General features: G+C 40.8%; 4 protein-coding genes across 8 annotated transcripts; 1 reads left to right on the top strand and 3 right to left on the bottom strand.

Annotated features, from left to right (window-relative positions):
* Positions 1-25: 25 nt before the first annotated feature.
* LOC117571571 (neurexin-4) lies at positions 26-10,828 on the bottom strand. 3 transcript variants are annotated; one of them, XM_034253780.1, is made up of 12 exons: positions 10,350-10,828; positions 8,219-8,335; positions 4,921-5,117; positions 4,641-4,782; positions 3,405-4,583; positions 3,210-3,335; positions 2,946-3,149; positions 1,958-2,887; positions 1,720-1,899; positions 1,318-1,662; positions 1,121-1,258; positions 26-1,059 (listed from the first exon to the last, which is right to left on the bottom strand). In XM_034253780.1, the coding sequence occupies exons 1-12, from the start codon at positions 10,444-10,446 to the stop codon at positions 869-871; spliced, it is 3,846 nt and encodes a 1,281-aa protein (XP_034109671.1). In that variant the 5' UTR covers positions 10,447-10,828; the 3' UTR covers positions 26-868. The 3 variants fall into 3 exon arrangements, with proteins under 3 accessions (XP_034109671.1, XP_051860284.1, XP_034109670.1); XM_034253779.1 differs by lacking the exon at positions 4,921-5,117 and adding an exon at positions 5,404-5,600 and having other exon boundaries at positions 28-1,059; XM_052004324.1 differs by lacking the exons at positions 8,219-8,335; positions 10,350-10,828 and adding an exon at positions 5,404-5,546 and having other exon boundaries at positions 27-1,059.
* On the bottom strand, positions 6,839-8,130 carry LOC117571574 (L-aminoadipate-semialdehyde dehydrogenase-phosphopantetheinyl transferase). The gene is given in 2 exon segments (XM_034253787.2): positions 6,839-7,152; positions 7,154-8,130. Coding segments are annotated over 2 exon segments (879 nt in total). The 5' UTR covers positions 7,867-8,130; the 3' UTR covers positions 6,839-6,986.
* A 457-nt stretch (positions 10,829-11,285) lies between the features above and the next one.
* On the top strand, positions 11,286-13,482 carry LOC117571572 (eukaryotic translation initiation factor 3 subunit L). Its single transcript, XM_034253782.2, has 4 exons — positions 11,286-11,489; positions 11,635-12,113; positions 12,178-13,150; positions 13,213-13,482. The coding sequence occupies exons 1-4, from the start codon at positions 11,460-11,462 to the stop codon at positions 13,345-13,347; spliced, it is 1,617 nt and encodes a 538-aa protein (XP_034109673.1). The 5' UTR covers positions 11,286-11,459; the 3' UTR covers positions 13,348-13,482.
* Positions 13,483-13,731: 249 nt separating this feature from the next.
* LOC117571573 (rho GTPase-activating protein 68F) lies at positions 13,732-18,058 on the bottom strand. 3 transcript variants are annotated; one of them, XM_034253784.2, is made up of 6 exons: positions 17,939-18,058; positions 16,840-16,932; positions 15,627-15,755; positions 15,500-15,535; positions 15,240-15,438; positions 13,732-15,183 (listed from the first exon to the last, which is right to left on the bottom strand). In XM_034253784.2, the coding sequence occupies exons 2-6, from the start codon at positions 16,874-16,876 to the stop codon at positions 14,163-14,165; spliced, it is 1,422 nt and encodes a 473-aa protein (XP_034109675.1). In that variant the 5' UTR covers positions 16,877-16,932; positions 17,939-18,058; the 3' UTR covers positions 13,732-14,162. The 3 variants fall into 3 exon arrangements, with proteins under 3 accessions (XP_034109675.1, XP_034109674.1, XP_034109677.1); XM_034253783.2 differs by having other exon boundaries at positions 15,500-15,532; XM_034253786.2 differs by lacking the exon at positions 17,939-18,058 and adding an exon at positions 15,849-15,895.
* Positions 18,059-18,469: the final 411 nt, after the last annotated feature.

Here is an 18,469-nt window from a genome sequence, read left to right as displayed (position 1 = left end):
TCGTCGTCTTGTATTTATAATTAATTTTATTGAAATTTGAAAATTCTTTATTATTATGTCAGTGACTGTGTAAACACACAGCGTATAGATGTTTTTGCAGTAGTTCTATCCATATATACATATGTTATAAAGTATATTTCAAATATGCAATTGCATTTTCCAAAAATACAATTCGTTTTCGTTTTTGTTTTTGTTTTACTAAATGTTTAAAACTTAGCATTTTATTGTACTACACAAAATGATTCACTTGATTTGTTTCAATCATTTTTGTGTTTTTATATTCTTTTTTTGTAAATTAGAAGACATTTGAAATGATGTACATTATACAATATATAGAGGAGAGAAGTGTGTGAACATCGTATTAATTATAATGGAATGTTGTCGCTTATGTGTATCTACTGTATGTGGTACACATTCACAAATACACAGAAATGTATTTGGCTGGTTTTGACCGAGCACTTAAAAGTACAATTGTAACTTAATTTGGTAAACAAAATTGTGTATAAAAGTCAACTAAACAAAAATGGACGGTTTTGGATGACTATTGAGAGTTTCAAAAGATTCGAGTTACACAAATTAAAATAAAATGCCATAAAACAACAAAAATCAAAGCGTTACAGATACGTCACGGTAAGTGTAATAATTTTAGCAACCAATTGTCAACCAAATTTGAAGCAAAAAACTTGCCCAAAATCATTGGCAGTGTGTGTACGTGTGTGCGTGGAGAAAGCCTTTTGATCATCTATAATATTTATATCCTAATTCGTTTGATTGAAAGTGTATAGAAAATTTTGTGAGTTATGCTGCTGTTGTTTGTTTAAGGCAATTGATTTTCAACAAAATGGCGGATCTTCGATTTGGTTGATATTTAGATGAAAATCTCCGTACGCTTCCTGACCTGGTGACCCGTGGTCGAGTGGAGCACAGCATCATCGGGATCATCAGCACCATCGGCGCCATTATCCTCATGCGTCAGATAATCTCCTTTGTGACGGTGCAAGTAGCGACCGATGAGGAAGAACATCAGACACAGCAGGAGGAAAAGGATTGCGAGCAAGACTATAAGTAAGAAAATGTGTATTAGAACAGAATTCATAGAAGGAACAGTAATAGTACTTACATGCCAGCAGCACCGAGTTCACTTCGTTGTATGCCTTGCGCAGCTTCTCCTCATCCACCAAAGGTGGTGGGCGAGTTTCTATTTCAATGGGCGGATGCGTTACCGGCTCCACGCCGCAGAAGTCTTCAGTCAAATTTGCTAGAAGACAAACACGAAATTGAAGTAAAGTATTTATAATTGAATTGGGAATCACTTACTGCCCAGTGATTTGACATTATTGGGAGGATTCTGTTGGAACATCAGTTTGAGCGGATAGATATCATCGAATTGCACGCGTGACACACAACCCACAAAACCATCCGTCATTGACAAGTTCTTTCCAATGTACATGTATTGAATGTTATTGAACTGCGCATCCGCCGAAGCCTTGATATCAAAGTGATACTCAACGGGCTCGTAGTTGTCCACTTGCAGCACCACCGTTGAGCCGCTGTTCTTGCGCATGAAACGCACATCGTGGTATTGACCTAGGCCGAAGTGCTTTTTAGGGAATATAATTTCCTGTCGCTCGAAACCAAAATCAAAGACACAGCGCAAATGACCTGAAATAAACAATATTTTAATGCAAAGTTATTTAAATAATAGCTTAATCAAGTTACCTGAATTGGAGATCTGTATAGTCAAATATTCGCCAGTCAGATTCGAGGTGAAGCCCAGCAGGAAACCCTTGGGTATGGTGGTGGTGAAGCCCACGCGAATGTTCTCGGCAATTGTGGAGCGGAAAGAGCCCTCAAACTCGTAGCGAATAATTGAAGCGGAACGCAAGTTGACGCCAATTTCTGCAAGAAAACAAACAGTTTATTAACGTCCCAAAGTGTTGGCAAAATCTTCACTTACCATCTGCACAAATGGGTCCCTTGAAGGCGCTCCAACGGCAGTCACAGCTATAGCCATCGTAGCGTTCAATGCAGGTGCCGTTGTTGAGGCAAGGACTCGACTCGCAACGACCCACGCAACCTGTGCTAATGCCGTATAAGCCACGCTTGGAATAGTCCTTCAGATCCACCATTTTGCCATTGAGCAACAAAGCACGAATGCAACCCACATAACCATCACGATACTCCGTGGTAGCGCCAATAACCAGATCTGAGGTCAAGTGCAGAGCACGAACTGGGCCTGGGGGTTCACGCACTTCCGCCTTGATGGATCCATCGACAACAAGACGCGCCTCCTTACGATTGCGCTCCACGCTCACCGTGTGCCAGTTATTGTCATTCAGATGATAGCTGGTGCCCACATTAACACCAAGTGGACCGCTGCCAGCTTGGTATTGGAATTGTAGTTTGTTGCCGCCATTCAAGCTCAGCTTGATGTAATCAGTGGGACCAGTGGCGTGGAAGATGACAGCGTTCTCTTGTGTGGTGCGGAATTCCAAATAAATATCACCCGAATGTCCCATGTCAAACGGCGGCAGATTAATCGAAGCATCGGCAATGCGGAATGTAACCACATTGCTAAACAGATCATCGCCCTCACAGCGCATAGGACCCAAGGTGTACCGACCATACTTTTCGTCCAGCGGGGTGCCAGTGTCACCAAATTTCACTGCACGCACCGGCAGATGTTCCTTTTCACGAATATCGCCGCCATCCTCAGTCCACTCCAGGCTATTAGAATCACAGTTACACCACTTGGTGGGATCATTACATTTGCCCAAAATACCGCATTCGCATTTTCGGGAACCGGGCAAAGCGCCTGCCCAGTAATCCATGGGTTGATTGTTACGCGAGATCCACCAGGCGAATGGACGGAAGTTGCCAGCCTCAGCTATAGAGATGAAAGTGTTAATAAGTTGAAAAATGCATTCACTAAACTAACTGCTTACAAGGTGAATTGAAAAGACGCGAGGAATGACACGAGTAGCTCAGTCGCTGCCAGCAGCTGTGTGAGCGGTTGAGCAACGCTTCGATCTGCAGCTGATTGGCATCGTACATAATGGACTGCGCAAAGGAGCCCGGCTCCTGGAAACCATCCACTGTGGTTGTGTGCTCTTGACTGTGACTCAGCGTGGTGATGACGCGTCCATCAGCTGCAAAGGAAAGTGACAATTAATTTTCTGCTGGGTCAAACTATAGCGGGCGACACTTACAATAGAACTCGCAGGTAACAGGGAAAGGTTCCAGCGGACCGCTGCCATCCACATCGATGTTGAGGTTGACACGCTGCTGCACATGTTGCACATTCTTCAGCGCCTGACAGGACAATGGATTGTTGGCTGTAAAGCGAACGAACAGCAATGAGTTGGCATATAAATTATTAAAAGGTATCTTTTGTGACAACTTACAGGTGTGACAGACAGCGCCAGCATAGCCAGTATGCGCACAGTCGCAGAAGAACTCCATGCTGTTCTGATGACAGACACCCTTGTGCTGGCAGGGATTGGGATTACAGCGATCAATCATCTGGCAGGCATCGACCACTACTTCATCACCACAGCAGACCTCTTCGCCCTGCACCCAATCCTGGGGCAACTTGTAGTTGCCATCCACCGAAATCAGACGCATGCAGCCCACAAAACCATTTCGATCCAAGCCGCCAGCAATGTAATACAAACTTCCCGTGGCAATCTGTATATTCTTGGTCGTTGTCATAGGCCGTTGATCGATGTTGATAATCAAACGATTGCGTTCGATCGAAAGCACAAATGAATGCCATTTGCCATCATTGAACTGATCCTCATAGTTGTCGAGTATAATTCGTGGCCTGTCCTTCATGCTCAAATCGATTTTAACCTTGCCAAACTCCAAAAAGACTTTAACATAGCCGCCCGAATAGAATTCATGCTGCACCATGACGCCCGTCTCCTCGTAGGTGCGGAAATAGAAGGACACATTCAAACGCTGCGAGTTCTCATAGCCCTTTAGCTTGACAAACGAGCCACGCGTCGTGAAGGTAACTGGATAATTTGAGGGCGACGGACAGGCAAACAGACTGTTCACTTTGGTGTACAAATGGGCTTCGTTCAGCTCGTAGCTGTCCTTCATGACGCGTATAAAGTTGGTTGAGTTGAAGTAAATATTCTCCAAGCAACCCGAAAAGTTCTGCTGAACAATGAGACCCTCCTGCACATTTGGCACACCGCCTAGGTACAGCTGCTGATTGAGATTCAAGCGTGTATAATCACCACTAATGCGACTACGCACAATGACACGATCTACGGAAAAGATAATGTCCTGTTTGTTACGCGAAACAACAACATCGTGCCACACATTGTCATCCAGCAGACTGCCCACTGAAAGCGATGCCATCGAGTTGGTTCCCAGTTTCACATTCATCACCATCTTATTGTCCTTCAGCTGCAGCGCATAGTAATCGCCTTGACTACCGCGTGAATACATCATAATGCCATTCGCAAAGGCGGTTTTGAAACGGAAGCGTATGGACTCGCGCAACGATGCAATGGCATGTTCCTTCAGCTCATAACGCACCAGGCCAGTTCCATTGAAATAAAGGTTCTCCGCAACTGCCAGAAGAATATAAATATTAGTTTTTTATCTGGTAAAATGTACTCTGAACTTACTGTATTCACAGCCGTAGAGCTCGACACGCATTGAGATGCGATCGTGCCAGCGTGTAGGATTGATGCGCACCCATTGTGCAATGATGGGCACTTCAAAGATATTGTAGTGTATGTTATTGCCATCAGAGTTGCCCTTGAACATCTGCACAATACGTAAAATTAAATTAGTATACAGATACAAACATACAGATTTGTAATGCTGCCACCATGCAGTGAGTTTTAGTTATGCATTTTGAATTAGTTTATGCTTTTGATCTATGGTTAGGATTAGTCACAATACCTGCGGCTCACTCGTGGGATTAACATACGAGCGCCAATATTCGCCATCATCCGAATACTGAACGATATACTCCGTGACAAACTCATCGGTGTGCATGCGTCCCATGGTGGCGATCTTGCGCACCATGATCGCCTCGCCCAGATCGAGTGTTAGAAAGTGATTATAGGTATTCTCGACGGGCGTCCAAGCAGAGTTACCTGCACCGGGTGCAATTTAGTTGTATAGAGGTTAGAATTGAAGAAAGTGTGTGTGTGATAATCAAGCATTTAACTATTAGTTACCAAATAAATGAATACATAAAACATGCCGTAAACCAAGAAAAAAATAAAATAAAGCTCAAGCCAAAATACAAATAAAATAAAATGTTAATAAAAATCATAATCTTTTGCTCAGTTTTGTAGCCAGATGAACCACCACCACATTTAGATGACATTTGTACACTGGGAGGATTAGAGATTGGGCGGGTGGTTGAGTCTCTCTTACCTTTACGTTGCCGCCGGGCTCTTTATAGTCGGCAAATTCGAGGTCTGTGATGCCGTAGCTAATGGTATATTCGGTCACATACTCATTGCTGTGCGGTCGTCCTTGCAGCGCTATGTGCGTGACATTCCTCACCAGACCCAAATCAATAATCAGACGCTGATCAAAGTCCGAGTGCTTGGCTGACCAAGAGGTGCCAGCTAATAACCATTTAGTAAGTCAAGTCATCGGGGGTGGATTATCGGGTTGTCGGTTGGTTGGGGCAGTAAAAATTAATGATAATTTAAAAATCAAAATAAAAACAAAATAAAAATTGCCAACTCGATTAGCTACAGACAAAATGTTGGGCAACCAACAATATAGTAATATAAATTGCCGCCTGCCCGCCAATTAAGAGAACATAATTTAAGACCATTTTCGTTTGACAGCTGCAAGTGGTTCAGAGCGAATATAACAAGCAAAGGTCCTTCAATCGATTGTCGAGCAAGGGGTGAGATCAACCCCTCGCACAAAATTCGCAAAATGCAGCAGACTGCAGTGGGAAAAATGGTTTAGGGGTGAGCCCAAGAAAAATGCCAAAAGTGCTGGTGTTAACACTAAATGGACATGGCACACGGACTGAGCATAAACAATTGCCACAGTCGGATTTTCTCCTCTGTTCCATTGTTTCCATTAATGGGCCCGGTGTGTCCAAAGACTGTGTGAATTATATTGTGTGTGTGTGTATTCTGGATCGTCGAGGATTATAGTTTGAATTGAGTTGAATTGCGCTCAAACTTGGGTTCAATGCCATCATCAAACTTGCCATCGACAAAACTTTGGTAAACAATTCCGAAAAACGAGGCGAAAAACAACCAAAATACACTGAGTAAAACTGCCTAACAAATCGCTACCCTTGACGGTACTCTATGCTCCCTCCTGCTATTTAACAAACACAGTTGTCTGGCCCATGTCTGGGGTCCATTACAAGCGCCTACATTTCTGGGTTTATTGCCTTTTAATCATATTTCCGGCTTACGTCTCTTCTAGCTTCCTTTTTCCTTGCTTTGTTATTTTTAGCAAGCAAATCAAAATTTATGCCGACAGCTGCTTGGAGCTTCATCGTAAAGCAGCAGTGAGCTATCACAAATTCATGTTTACCAGGGCTGAAAGTCGTTACTAAAAGGTAAACTCAATGAACCGGTTCAGAATTTAAAAGGATTTTTACATAATTAAATTGCATTAATGTTATTTGAAAAATAACATCCCTAGTTGAACACCTTTTAAAAATCGATAATAGGCAATAAATAATAAAATTTGAAATATTTATTCTACAATGGTAAATATTTTAAAATGCAATCAATTTCATTGGTTTATATTTAACTTCGGCTTTAAGCCTTGCAAAAACCCTTCAAGTAAAGAAACTTCGTTAAGCTTTCGGGCTCAAAGCCTTGAACCGAACCCAACCCAAACAAAAACTTCCTCGTTTTGCAGCCCTGATAGTTACACTAGCTGTTGCTACTCGTCATTTTTGCTTATCGTTTATGTAAAGAGATTTATTACAGTATCAAAGATTATGCTAATTTCTATATGCTATTGTTTCTGTGCTAGGAATGTCGTTTCTGCGGCTTCAGCAGCGCCTGTTTGCAGTATTCCACCACCTCGGGCTGCTCAGCGATTGCACTTGGCTCTATCAAATCCTGGAAAGGCACAAACTCAAAGCGCGCATTCTCGTGCGGCAAACAATTGCGAAACGCAATCGCCGCGCAGTATTTGTGTGATTAAATGCTCCTCGAAGTGCCATTGCGTCATGGGTGTGCCGTTGCAACGCAACGTGGTGGCGCACAGTGGGGAGACGGCCTCCTCCAGCGGATGCGTGGTGTCCACGGCAAAGCTTATCTTTTCGAGATCGACAGTAATGCCCACGCCCAGTTCCTTAACGTAGGCCTCCTTGAGGCACCAGTGACGCATGAATGCCTTGAGCTGTGCCCCCTCCGTGTGCTGTGGTCGCCCAATGTAGCTCCACTCCTGGGGCGAGAATTTGCTCTGCATGAGGCGAAAGAATTCTGCCAATGGCTTACCGCCACTATACTCGATCTTCATAACATCTGTGCCAATGCCAAACTCAGCGTCATCCCGACTGCCTCGAATACCCGCTAACAGCACCAGGCTGCCCTGATGAGAGACATTAAAGCTGAGCGTTGAGCTGTTATCCTTGGCGGACTTGGATGGCACCCAATATGGCTTGCCGCGCACATCACGCTCAAAGTGCACTTGATGATACGGCTCGTTGGTGCACGTGCTCACAAATTTGCGCATTAGCAGACGGCCAATCAGCGAGGACAGAAAGTCATCGATGAAATGAAATTTCATCAGGCGTGTCCGCTCCTCGATTTGTATGGCAGCCACCGCATGCGTCAGCTGTGGCAGAGTTGGCGTCCATGTGCTCAAATCGAATGCCCAACGTGTGCAGATGTGTTTGTTCATTTGGATTGTTGTTGTGTGTGCTTGTGGTTTACAAACTATTTTACGTATTTCTATAACATTCCGTTTTTTTCGCTTAATCAACTAATTTGCTAATACGCTGCTGCTTCTTCTCGCTTGGTGTCATTCAGCATAAAGCGGCGACAAAAGTTTTCTGACGAGTTAGCAGGGCTTGTTAGCGAGTAGAGCTGTCAACGAGCTTTGCAGAATAATTTTAAACAATATGGCGGCTAACTAAGGGGAGCTTATTACGCAAATTACTAAACTAATCAAAACAACTCAAATAAGTAAGAGTAACAAGTAAAAAAAGAAAATAACTCAACAAACACTCAAAAATAATAAAAATTGCACTCACCATTTAAACGCGCTTTGTCTGGACCACGTTCGGTTAAAGACGAAGTGGCCGTTAAAACGGCACGCTCCATCAGCGGCTGGTTGCATTCGTAATCGGAAAAGTAATCGCTGAAAGAATCTGCAAAAACAATAAAGCAAGAAAGATATAATCAGTAAAAAAGCAAACCGCAAGTTTGACCTAAATGTTCAAAAATAAGCACAAGTTTACATATATAAACTGTCACAGGCGTAAATAAATTAAGTTGAAAAATTCCAAAACAAAAACAAAAGTTTTACGCTTTGGACAGCAGCCAATACATTTCGAGTCGCCTCGTATATAAAGATTTTCAATTATAAATTTTGAGTGGCATTCATTATATTCAGGGTGGGCAAAGTCCTTGGTTTTTTTATGAGCAATAAATAAGGGCTTCGAAAGGATAAACATACGGCATTTGTCTGTCGCTATTGCAGTGCAATCTGTTATCGGACTGATTGTTTGTGTGTAAACACAGTTGGTCGCCATGACATTATTATTATTATTATGCGACTGCCTGCAGTAGAAAAGTGCCCACTTAGACAGACGCAGAAAGAAGCGGCAAGGCGTGATAACAGGTCCCCGGAAATCCTCGCCTCCACAACAATTGTCTGTCGTCTCACGACATCATCCCCCCAAAAAGGGGTTGGCGTCGCTGTCGCCTTTGTGGGTGCAGTTTATATGTAAACAGTAAAAACAAAAACAACCCTTAGCAAACAGGAGACAGACTACCAAAGTTCATGTGCACTTGGAAGTTCAACCAGTGACTTAAAGGGGGGCAAAAATGTAGCAGATTAGCAAAAGTCAATCTAGATATACCGCTGCACCTATACATATATACCATATAGTATATATTTATGTACGCCCAACCCAATTTAGATGTCCTGTGACAGGTACCTGAAATGGAATGAGTCCTAACATAAACAACTGAAACACGCACGACATTTGATTTTTAAAAATAATCAATAGCCAAGCAAGCATGTAGTTTGAACTAGTTTCTTGATAACTCAACTAAAATCCAAGAAAAACAATTTACTTTTTCTGCTATATAAATCGACAAATTACACGCAATTTCAGCAGCTTTTATTACTATACTTGGCAATCACAATGTAGTTTTTTTTAACATAAGACAAGTATGTACTACACACGAAAATACATTGGAAATGTATAATAAAACAAAAAGAAAATGAGAAAACAAATCTGGCTAATGTTCTCAATGAAATAAATATGACGTGACCGATTTAGAAAAGTAATTTCCGCCTCTCCCCTGAAATTGTGAAGTGCGGATGATTTGCGCCTTGGCCAAGAAATAATTATAAGCATTGGAAATAAATTAGGAAAAGAGTCTTGCGGTCCAGCTGTCCGTCTATCTGTCTGTCTGTCCGGCTCTTTCATAGCATTGAAAAGCAATGAACAATTTTTCGGTGGAAATTGTTTATTTTTAGTCATAAAAATGTTTGCATATGAACTTTCAATGTTTATTGTTGCACACAGCGTAAAATTATTCGTTTGGAACCCCAAACGTAACATTTCAAAATATTTGCTCATTTTGTTGGGTTGACATATGGAGCAGGAAGACACGTGTAAAATGATTTTTATGGCATTGCATATCATTCAAATTATTCAATAAGCAATATGTTCTTTTTCCCCGCATGCGCATTGCAGCTGCCGGAATCAAAATATATGCCGGCAACAGCCAAACAAAATATGCAGCCAATTTGAATTTTCTACTAACTCCCAATAAGTTCCCAAAAACGAACGAGTAGTAAAAAAGGCGTTGTTTGTTGAGTTTTGTTTTGCCAACGCTGTTCGTAAGCAGTGTTTGGATCTCGTGAGCGCCAGAGAGAGCGAGAGAGAAGAATTAGGGAGTAGCGAGCGTGATCGTCATATTTACAGAGCAAGAGAGCCGCAGACACGCACACATTGATAGTGTGGGAGAGTTGAGTTATAAACGAAGAACAAACACAAAAAAGACGAGGAAAATGACGAGTCTTCTCGAGCAACGTTTGGGGAACACGCCCTAAACTTGGCTTAATCTAATTCTCCATTTTTACACAAAAAAACTGATGATTTTGGGACAAAATCTTTATAAATCTTATATTTAGTGGAATTTTATTACCTGCTCGTGCAACTCCCACGTTGTTGCTGCCCAGCAGTAGGAAACAGCAGCAAATGGAAGAAATTGTTAAAGTCGTCGCTTTCATGGCTTGTCTCATTTTGCTCTTATTTCGTACACACAAATCAGCCGTAACAATGATTTAAAGAGACATTTATAATTTATTTCACAGATCCAACTAGCCACAATAGGTTAATACACTTATTTCAACTGCTGCAGACAAAAAGTCCACAACAGCGGGGCAACTTTTTGTTTTGCCAACCCCGCGGCACTCTGGCGTCGTCAACGTGAACACCAAACGAATTTTATTATTTAAAACGGACTATTATTATCAATGAAAACGCCTATAGCGAAAGAATTACACCCGAACACACGCACTAGTAACTGCAGCGCCTGCTGCACGTTCGATTATTACAAAAAATATAATAATTAACTCTTCTGCGGGTTTCGATGACACACACACGTCTGTCTCGTTCGTTTAATTTTATGTTATGGATGTTTTTAGCTTCGAAAAACTTTACAGTTCTAGACACTGTTATTAACAGCGAGTGATGAATGTGCTCTGCAATAGCTGTTACTTTTAAAAGTGCATTCAAGTTTTGTAATATATTTTAATCTATGAAAAATATACAACAAAAAATAAAAATGTTATCTAGTAATTAGGTCATTTAAATGCGGCATAAGATATTCACAAAATTAGTAAAGCTTGGTTTTGAACTAGCCGCTGTTAATTCTCTCCAAAGAGCATTAACAGTGCCATATTGAGCCGATATGGATATTACTCACATCTAATATTAAAAAGCTTAAGAAGTCTTTTATCTTCAATGACATAAATTTCAAAATACAAAATAATATAAATCGGTATTTATCTAGTTTTATTTAAAATTTCATTCAATATAAATATCTTTGCAAATTAAAGTAGGGAATAACCTCTATCCACAATACGTTTGCACTTTTGCGTTAACGTAGCGCATATTCGCTTCACTTATACTCAGTTGCGCTTACGTTACGCTCCCTTTCTGCTACGCCAGAAAAATTTGTTGGCGTGTTTTGTCAGACGTTGCAAAGTATTTCGCATTTTGTGGACCAGCAAGAGATATTTAAATTGCCAAAATGTACGGTGGTGAAGACTTTGATAATTCGGTGAGTGTACACAAATTGCTTTCAACACCGCTTGCGAAAATTGTGCGAAATCACATCCGGGCAAAATAGTAAAAACATAACCCAACTTTTATTTGTGTTTCGCTACCGTCAACAACAAAATAAAATTATTTTACCCATTTTACAGGACTTTTACGATGATTACGCGCACACCGGTGATCCGCAATTGGATCTGGAGTACGAGCGTAGCTACTACGCAAACCGCATGCCCGAGAATGTCAAGTACTTTCTCATGAACTTCTGTCAGGCGATTAAGGAGGGGAATCTCTATGACATACAGAACATGTATGAGAATACATTCCCGCAAATCAGTGATCATCATTTCGATAAGACGGCATGGCCCGAGGAGCAGGAGGTGGGCGCCATTGTGGACAACGATAAGGTGTTTCTGATTTTGTACAAGGAGTTGTACTATCGTCACATCCATGCGCGCATTCCTGGTGGCCCTAAGTTGGAGCAACGTATCAATTCGTTCTTCAACTACTGTGATTTCTTCAATCTAATCATTTCGGCCCAGAATCCTGTGATGCTTGAGTTGCCCGACATCTGGCTGTGGGAGTTGGTCGATGAGTTTGTCTATCAGTTCCAGAACTTTGCGCAATACCGGTGAGTATATCAAGATTATGTGGTCATCAAGTCGAACCTAACGTTTTTCTATTCACCGCGCCAGTGCTCGTCTGACGGACAAATCGCAGGATGAGATTCAGCAACTGTGCGTGAATCACAGCAACGTATGGAGCATTCTATGCATTCTCAATGTGCTGCACTCGCTCGTGGACATCTCCAACATCAAGAAGCAGTTGGAGGCCATCTCGCAAGGCGTGGATCCCCAGACAGTTGCCGGTGATTTTGGCAAACTGGGCTTCTACAAGATGCTTGGCTATTTCTCGCTTGTCGGTCTGCTGCGCGTCCATTCGCTGCTGGGCGATTACTATCAGGCCATTAAGGTGCTGGAACCCATTGAGATCCACAAGAAATCTGCCTACTCGCATATACCCGCCTGCCAGATCTCCACATCGTACTATGTGGGTTTCGCTTACATGATGATGCGTCGCTATGCCGACGCCATTCGCACTTTCTCCGACATCCTGCTGTACATTCAGCGCACCAAGCAGCTGTACAGTACCCGCTCGTACCAGAACGATCAAATCAACAAGCAGGCGGAGCAAATGTATCATTTGCTGGCCATTTGCTTGGTGCTGCATCCGCAGTGCATTGACGAGTCCATTCAGCAGGTGTTGCGCGAGAAGAACTATCACGATGCCATGTTCAAGATGCAGTGCGGTGATCTGGATGTCTTCAAATCGTTCTTTGTGTTCGCCTGCCCACGATTTGTGAGCCCTTGCCCCCCGGCGGCCGATGCGCCCATGGAGGACTATGTCAAGGATCCCATGGAGCATCAGTTGCTGGTATTTATGGATGAAGTGCGACAGCAAAAGGATCTGCCCACCACCCGCTCGTATCTGAAGTTGTACACCACATTGCCGCTGACCAAACTGGCTTCCTTCATCGATCCCAATGCCAGCGAGGATGACGTGTCCAAGCTGCTTATTCGTTTGCTCTGCTTCAAGCACAAGATGCGCAATCTGGTCTGGAGCAAGGGACCCAGTGGCCTCGAGGGCACCTTCAAGTCTGGTTCTGAGGTGAGTTGCAAATTTAAATAACCTGAAGAATTAAAGACTAATTTGTTTACTTGACATTGCAGCTCGATTTCTACATTGATGATGACATGATCCATATTGCTGACACAAAGGTTTCGCATCGTTATGGCGACTTCTTTGTGCGTAAGATAATGAAATTCAATGACCTAAACCGCAAGCTGAAAAACATCAACATTTAAACCTAGAAAGCAACAGTACACAACTATATTGTAATCGTTCTCTAACTAATTAATATTCCAATTTGGACTCCATTTGTTTTGATACCAATAAAAAACACAAAATGCGTCGCAAGCGCAGCGAGAGGTCGAAACAAATATGTGAATAATTCTTATTACTCATAAATAATTTTTAAGGTTTCATCAATGGCAGAATTTAAAACAAGTTGTCCGATTATTAAGATTTTAACATGTACTTTATTTTTGTTTTTTTTTTTTGTTTAACAATACCGTTTTGTTATATAAAATTTGTATTACTATAAGGAAATTCAATAATCTACACTTATCATGTTTTGTGAATTTTCTACAAAATCCAATTAGATGCTCAGCAGCCGCTTACATTTAGTGTTTTGTTTTTTTTTTTTGTGTTTTTAGTTTTGGAATGTGCGTTTCGTATAAATAACATTTTATCGCATCATATTCGTTTCTTAGTTTTCCTTTTTTTTATATATATAAAACAAAGTACAAATTTCTTTGGTAAATTAACAATTGTTTGCATGAAATGAGTTATAGGGTTGAGATACAGAGTACAGAATACAGTTAAAAGAAAAAGGTGAAAAAGATCAGATATAGTGGAGAAGAAAGAACCTTACATACAATTTTACGAGGCATTAAATAAAAGAGTAAATTGTTGTTGTAACTTAAGATTAATACACTTTATACACGAAAGAACGCTTGCGCTTTTTTCACTGTGCTCCACTTAGCGGGCTTAAAGGCTAAACACTTAATGGAAACAATTTACAAATTACGGACTTGATTGTGGTGGTATTAAGGGTTGGTTAATCGACGGTCACCGTGCGCTGATTGACATCGATCAGATAGATGGCCTTGTGATTCTGCAGCACAAAGTCAACAAATGCATTAATCGGTGCAATCTCATCCAGGGATGTGTTATTGCGACCGGACCACAAGAAGTTCGGACCAAACACAATTGCCAAATTCGATGAGGTCATTTTGTTGAGGTCCGCACAGTCGACGACACGCACCAGAAAGTCCACAATATACTTGAACAGTTCATAGTTCTCCTCGGGCAGTTTTTCGCGTATCAGCTGGGTGACATTGCGCGAACGCTCCTCCTTGGGCCAGTCCAGAAACTTAGTGACATCATCGTACAGGTCAAATGTTAACAACGGTTCGGCGAGATCACGTAGGAAACTTTTGAGCAGACCCGCAATAACATGCACATTCACATCGCTGAGATCCACGTCCTCGCCACGATTGACACGCTCCTTAAGCGCCATAATCTCAGAGTGATTGCCGGAGCGTCGAAAGATGCCTTCCGTATCGATGACACCGGTGATCGAGAGCGAGTCCACGCACTTGCGCACAATTGGCGGTATCGAGTTGAGGCATGGACTGTGCATTACGATAAATTTCAAGGGCACACCAAACTGCATCGTTGTCCGCCCATTGGGGGTTGCTGATGCTGATGCGGCTGCTGGAATCGCACGATTGCGACTTGGATTCAGTTTATCGTCGAAATCGCAAATGGTGTCGGGTAGCTTGAGCTTGTCTAGGCCCAGCGTCTGACGCAGCTCATCGAGGCTGGCGATGTACACTAGCTTTTTGCGAAACTTTTCGCTGATAAAGGGGCTAAAGAAGTTCCAGATGACGCGTATAAACCACGTCGGATGCACCACATACAGGTTCTTAAGATTCTTGCGAAAATTACGATCCAGCTCTTTATAGGAATTCCACAAGAATTGCGCCGATGGCTTGTTATCTTCTTTTAGTCCCTGATGGAAATAGACGAGTATATAATCGTTCTCCACAAAGGGTTCAATCTCTTTGATGATTTCTCTGTAAAGAAAATCATTTAATTGTTGATCTTAAAGTAGACAATTACTTAAAGTTACCGCACAAAGCCTTCCAGCTGGGATTTTTCTGGAAAACGCGATGCGTAAATGCCGAAAATGTGACGTCCTTGCTTGTCAGTGCCCAGGAAATCACATTTATTTTGCTTGAGTACCGATGGAGTGTTCTCCGACTGTTCGCGCAATTCCTCGAAATCGTCCTCTAATGGATTGTTGGGTTCTTCGTTCTCAAGATCGGAATCTGAATAACAATTACAACATAATTAGCCACATATACAGAAACGTCTCCACACTTTACTTACCATCGGCTAGCACAAAATCACCAACCATAACATCTTCTATGAACAAGAAAAATCAAGTGTTTAGTCATTCAACGTTTTCATTATATGCAAATAATAATAATGGTAATGTAGTAATTGTAATTCTTACTCTCAAGTGGCGCTGAGGTCAACAGCTCTGTATCATCAAACTCCAGCTTTGGTTCGCAGTCATGCAAATCGGATAGACTTGGCAGAGGATCCGATTCCGAGTTCTCCACAATTGAGCTAATGGCGGGCCCTTTATTGTGCATGTGTAAGAGAATACAATTTATTAATTTCTTAAGATTTTTTTTGGAAACAATTGGTCAGAATTTCAAAGAGTCAATCTTACAAGTAATGCTTTTCACTTAAGTAGTAGTAGAGTAGTATTTTGACGGCCTTAGGCAACAAGTTAGTTCGGATTTGTTTTTTGTGTGTATTTTGTTTGTTTGAGTAAGTGAATAAAACATGAATCAGAATCAGAAAGAATTTGATGAGTTATCGGGCTTAAAACGTAATCGTCGTTTCTTATCGAATTTCGAATTAATTTTACATATTTACATAGAGATTTATAAAGAGAAACAGAGAGCAAGATGAAACGAGCGCAAACGAACGAACGAGCGAGCGAAACAGAGAGAGAGAAAGAGTGAATTTATACCATATACATTGTAAATAGTTATTTTATAAGCCACACAACAATCACAAAAATGTTTAACAACAAACAGCAGCTACTGCAAAAATTTACAAAAAAAAAATTGAAATAGGTTAACGATTTTTACAATTTTATTTTATTCATTTTAGTTTTAAAGACCGGTTTCTCATGTTTAAGTTAAAGCGAGAGTTAAATTTATATCACAGTTACAAGCAATACGATTTTCTCAATTTCAAATCAGCAATTTGATAACCGATATTATAATTATTATCTCATTGAGCTGACAAATTGTTAGATGTACGGTTTTTTTAAAGGTTAACTTAGGGGTAAGTTAAAACCGTTGAGAAAATAAAATTCTTTATTCCCACGAGGAGAAACCGGACCTTAATAAAGTAGTTTTTATTTACAAAGGGAAGGGGAATCACCAAAATAGCCATACTTTTTTTTATTTTGTTGTTACGTTTTGAATTGAGGTTAGTAGAGCGCAACTTGGGGGCAGTTAATTGTTAGTCTACAGCAAGGCAAGAAAATTGGTTACAGTTACGTTTAAACGATTTAATTCTTAAGCGAGGCGCAAAAGCATTCAACAAAACATATATTTTTTAAGATATAGCTACACTAACGAAAATAACGGTCATTTAAGACAGTGGATCTCTTTCTTTGTGTTTTCATTGTGTTTTTTAGCTCTTACCTGGCAAACGCGCTGGAAAACGTGAATTGGCATCCATCGCCCTAGGAAACGAATGAGTCGCTGCTGTTGCCTGATAAAAAAAAACGACGACAGCTGTAAAACAAAAACAAAATTACATTAGCCAAATACAAAGAACACTACAGAACTCTCGATGACGTCACATTTCACTTTGACTTTGACAACAACAAGAGGAAGAACGTTCCCCAAAGCAAGCTTATTTTCTTGTTCTTCCTTATCGCGGCTGCTGTCGCTATTGATGATGTTGATGAACGCTGATTCACATACTCCAACGTTTATCGCTAATGCGCCACAACAACAACAAAGGCAGAACAGGAATTGCGCGCAGTAGCGATTTATTTACATTGAATAAGCAATAGGTTATTTCTTGCTGCCATCGACAGCGACGTCGACATCGGACACGGCAATTGGTAAAGTTCAAGTCAAGCCGAGGCCGAAGCTAAACACTTGCACGCAACGCGCGCGCAGAGGTGGAGATGAAGTAGGAGGGGGCAGGAGGAGAATGGCGGCGACGCCTACGCCCACCACCAAAACAAACTACAGTATTTGCATATATACACATACATACAACACACATACGTAGCTGTTTATAGTGAATGTCAAATTGCTGTTTAAAAGTTGAGCTTGCATAGTTATCTTTGATTTTTACCACACACTCATTCTATTTATGACTTGTTTTATTATTTATCGAAAGCTTGAGTCCACACACATTGTTGTTCGTCACTTTTAATATGGTTACATTATGTGCGTACTACATACATATACATAAAATATTTTTAGTACATGAAGAAGGATGAATTGTTTTTTCTTTTCCTCTCACTAATATACTAAGTAATAATATAAGACAGTGTCAGCGGTGCAAATAGAATTTTCATCATGGAACTGCGCATTTACTCGACAATTGCCAAGCGCACATATTGTATTATTTACTTTATTTTTGTCAATGAGCTTTTTATCAGCAGCAACAGCGCAACGGTGTTTTTGCCGTTTGGGTACCACAAAACTTCTGCAGTCTTATTTAAAATATTATAATGTTCAATTACACAATTTATTGCTGTCACTTTTCACATATGTTATTTACCTATGTGCCCTTCAGCTCTTTCACTATTCTACAAAACAAATTACGTTAAAATCTTTTTTGTACGCTAGACGAAAAAAACTTTGTGATTAACTCTGCATCAGTGTGACCGCAAGCTGGAACTTCAAATATAATTTTTTACTGTGAACATATGGCAAATTGAAGTATTTTTATTATCGTTGTTAAAACTGCGAGCTTTTCAGCAGCGCCACTTTTTTGTTTATTTTGCGCATATTATTTTACTATGCTCTGAAAGCTAATAAGATTTCAAGAACATTAAAAATAAAAAACTGTTTTATTGAGTAACGGAAAAATAAAAACCACTGCAGTATTTTGCTCCTCAATTACGCCAGTGCTGCCCAACTCCTATGGGTGCCAATGAATGGACTTTAATAAAATAATACCAATATTAATACATTTTTAATATTTTTAACATCCATATTGCATTCTTAAATGTTATAATTTTCTTTTTCCTCGTCTGTCATTATTACTAAAAACGATCACATATTCGATATGTGTCATCGAATGTTACTA

This window comes from Drosophila albomicans, chromosome 3 (genome assembly GCF_009650485.2).
Source record: "Drosophila albomicans strain 15112-1751.03 chromosome 3, ASM965048v2, whole genome shotgun sequence".
Classification (NCBI taxonomy): Eukaryota; Metazoa; Arthropoda; class Insecta; order Diptera; family Drosophilidae; genus Drosophila; species Drosophila albomicans.
This window is presented reverse-complemented; position numbering and strand designations above follow the sequence as displayed.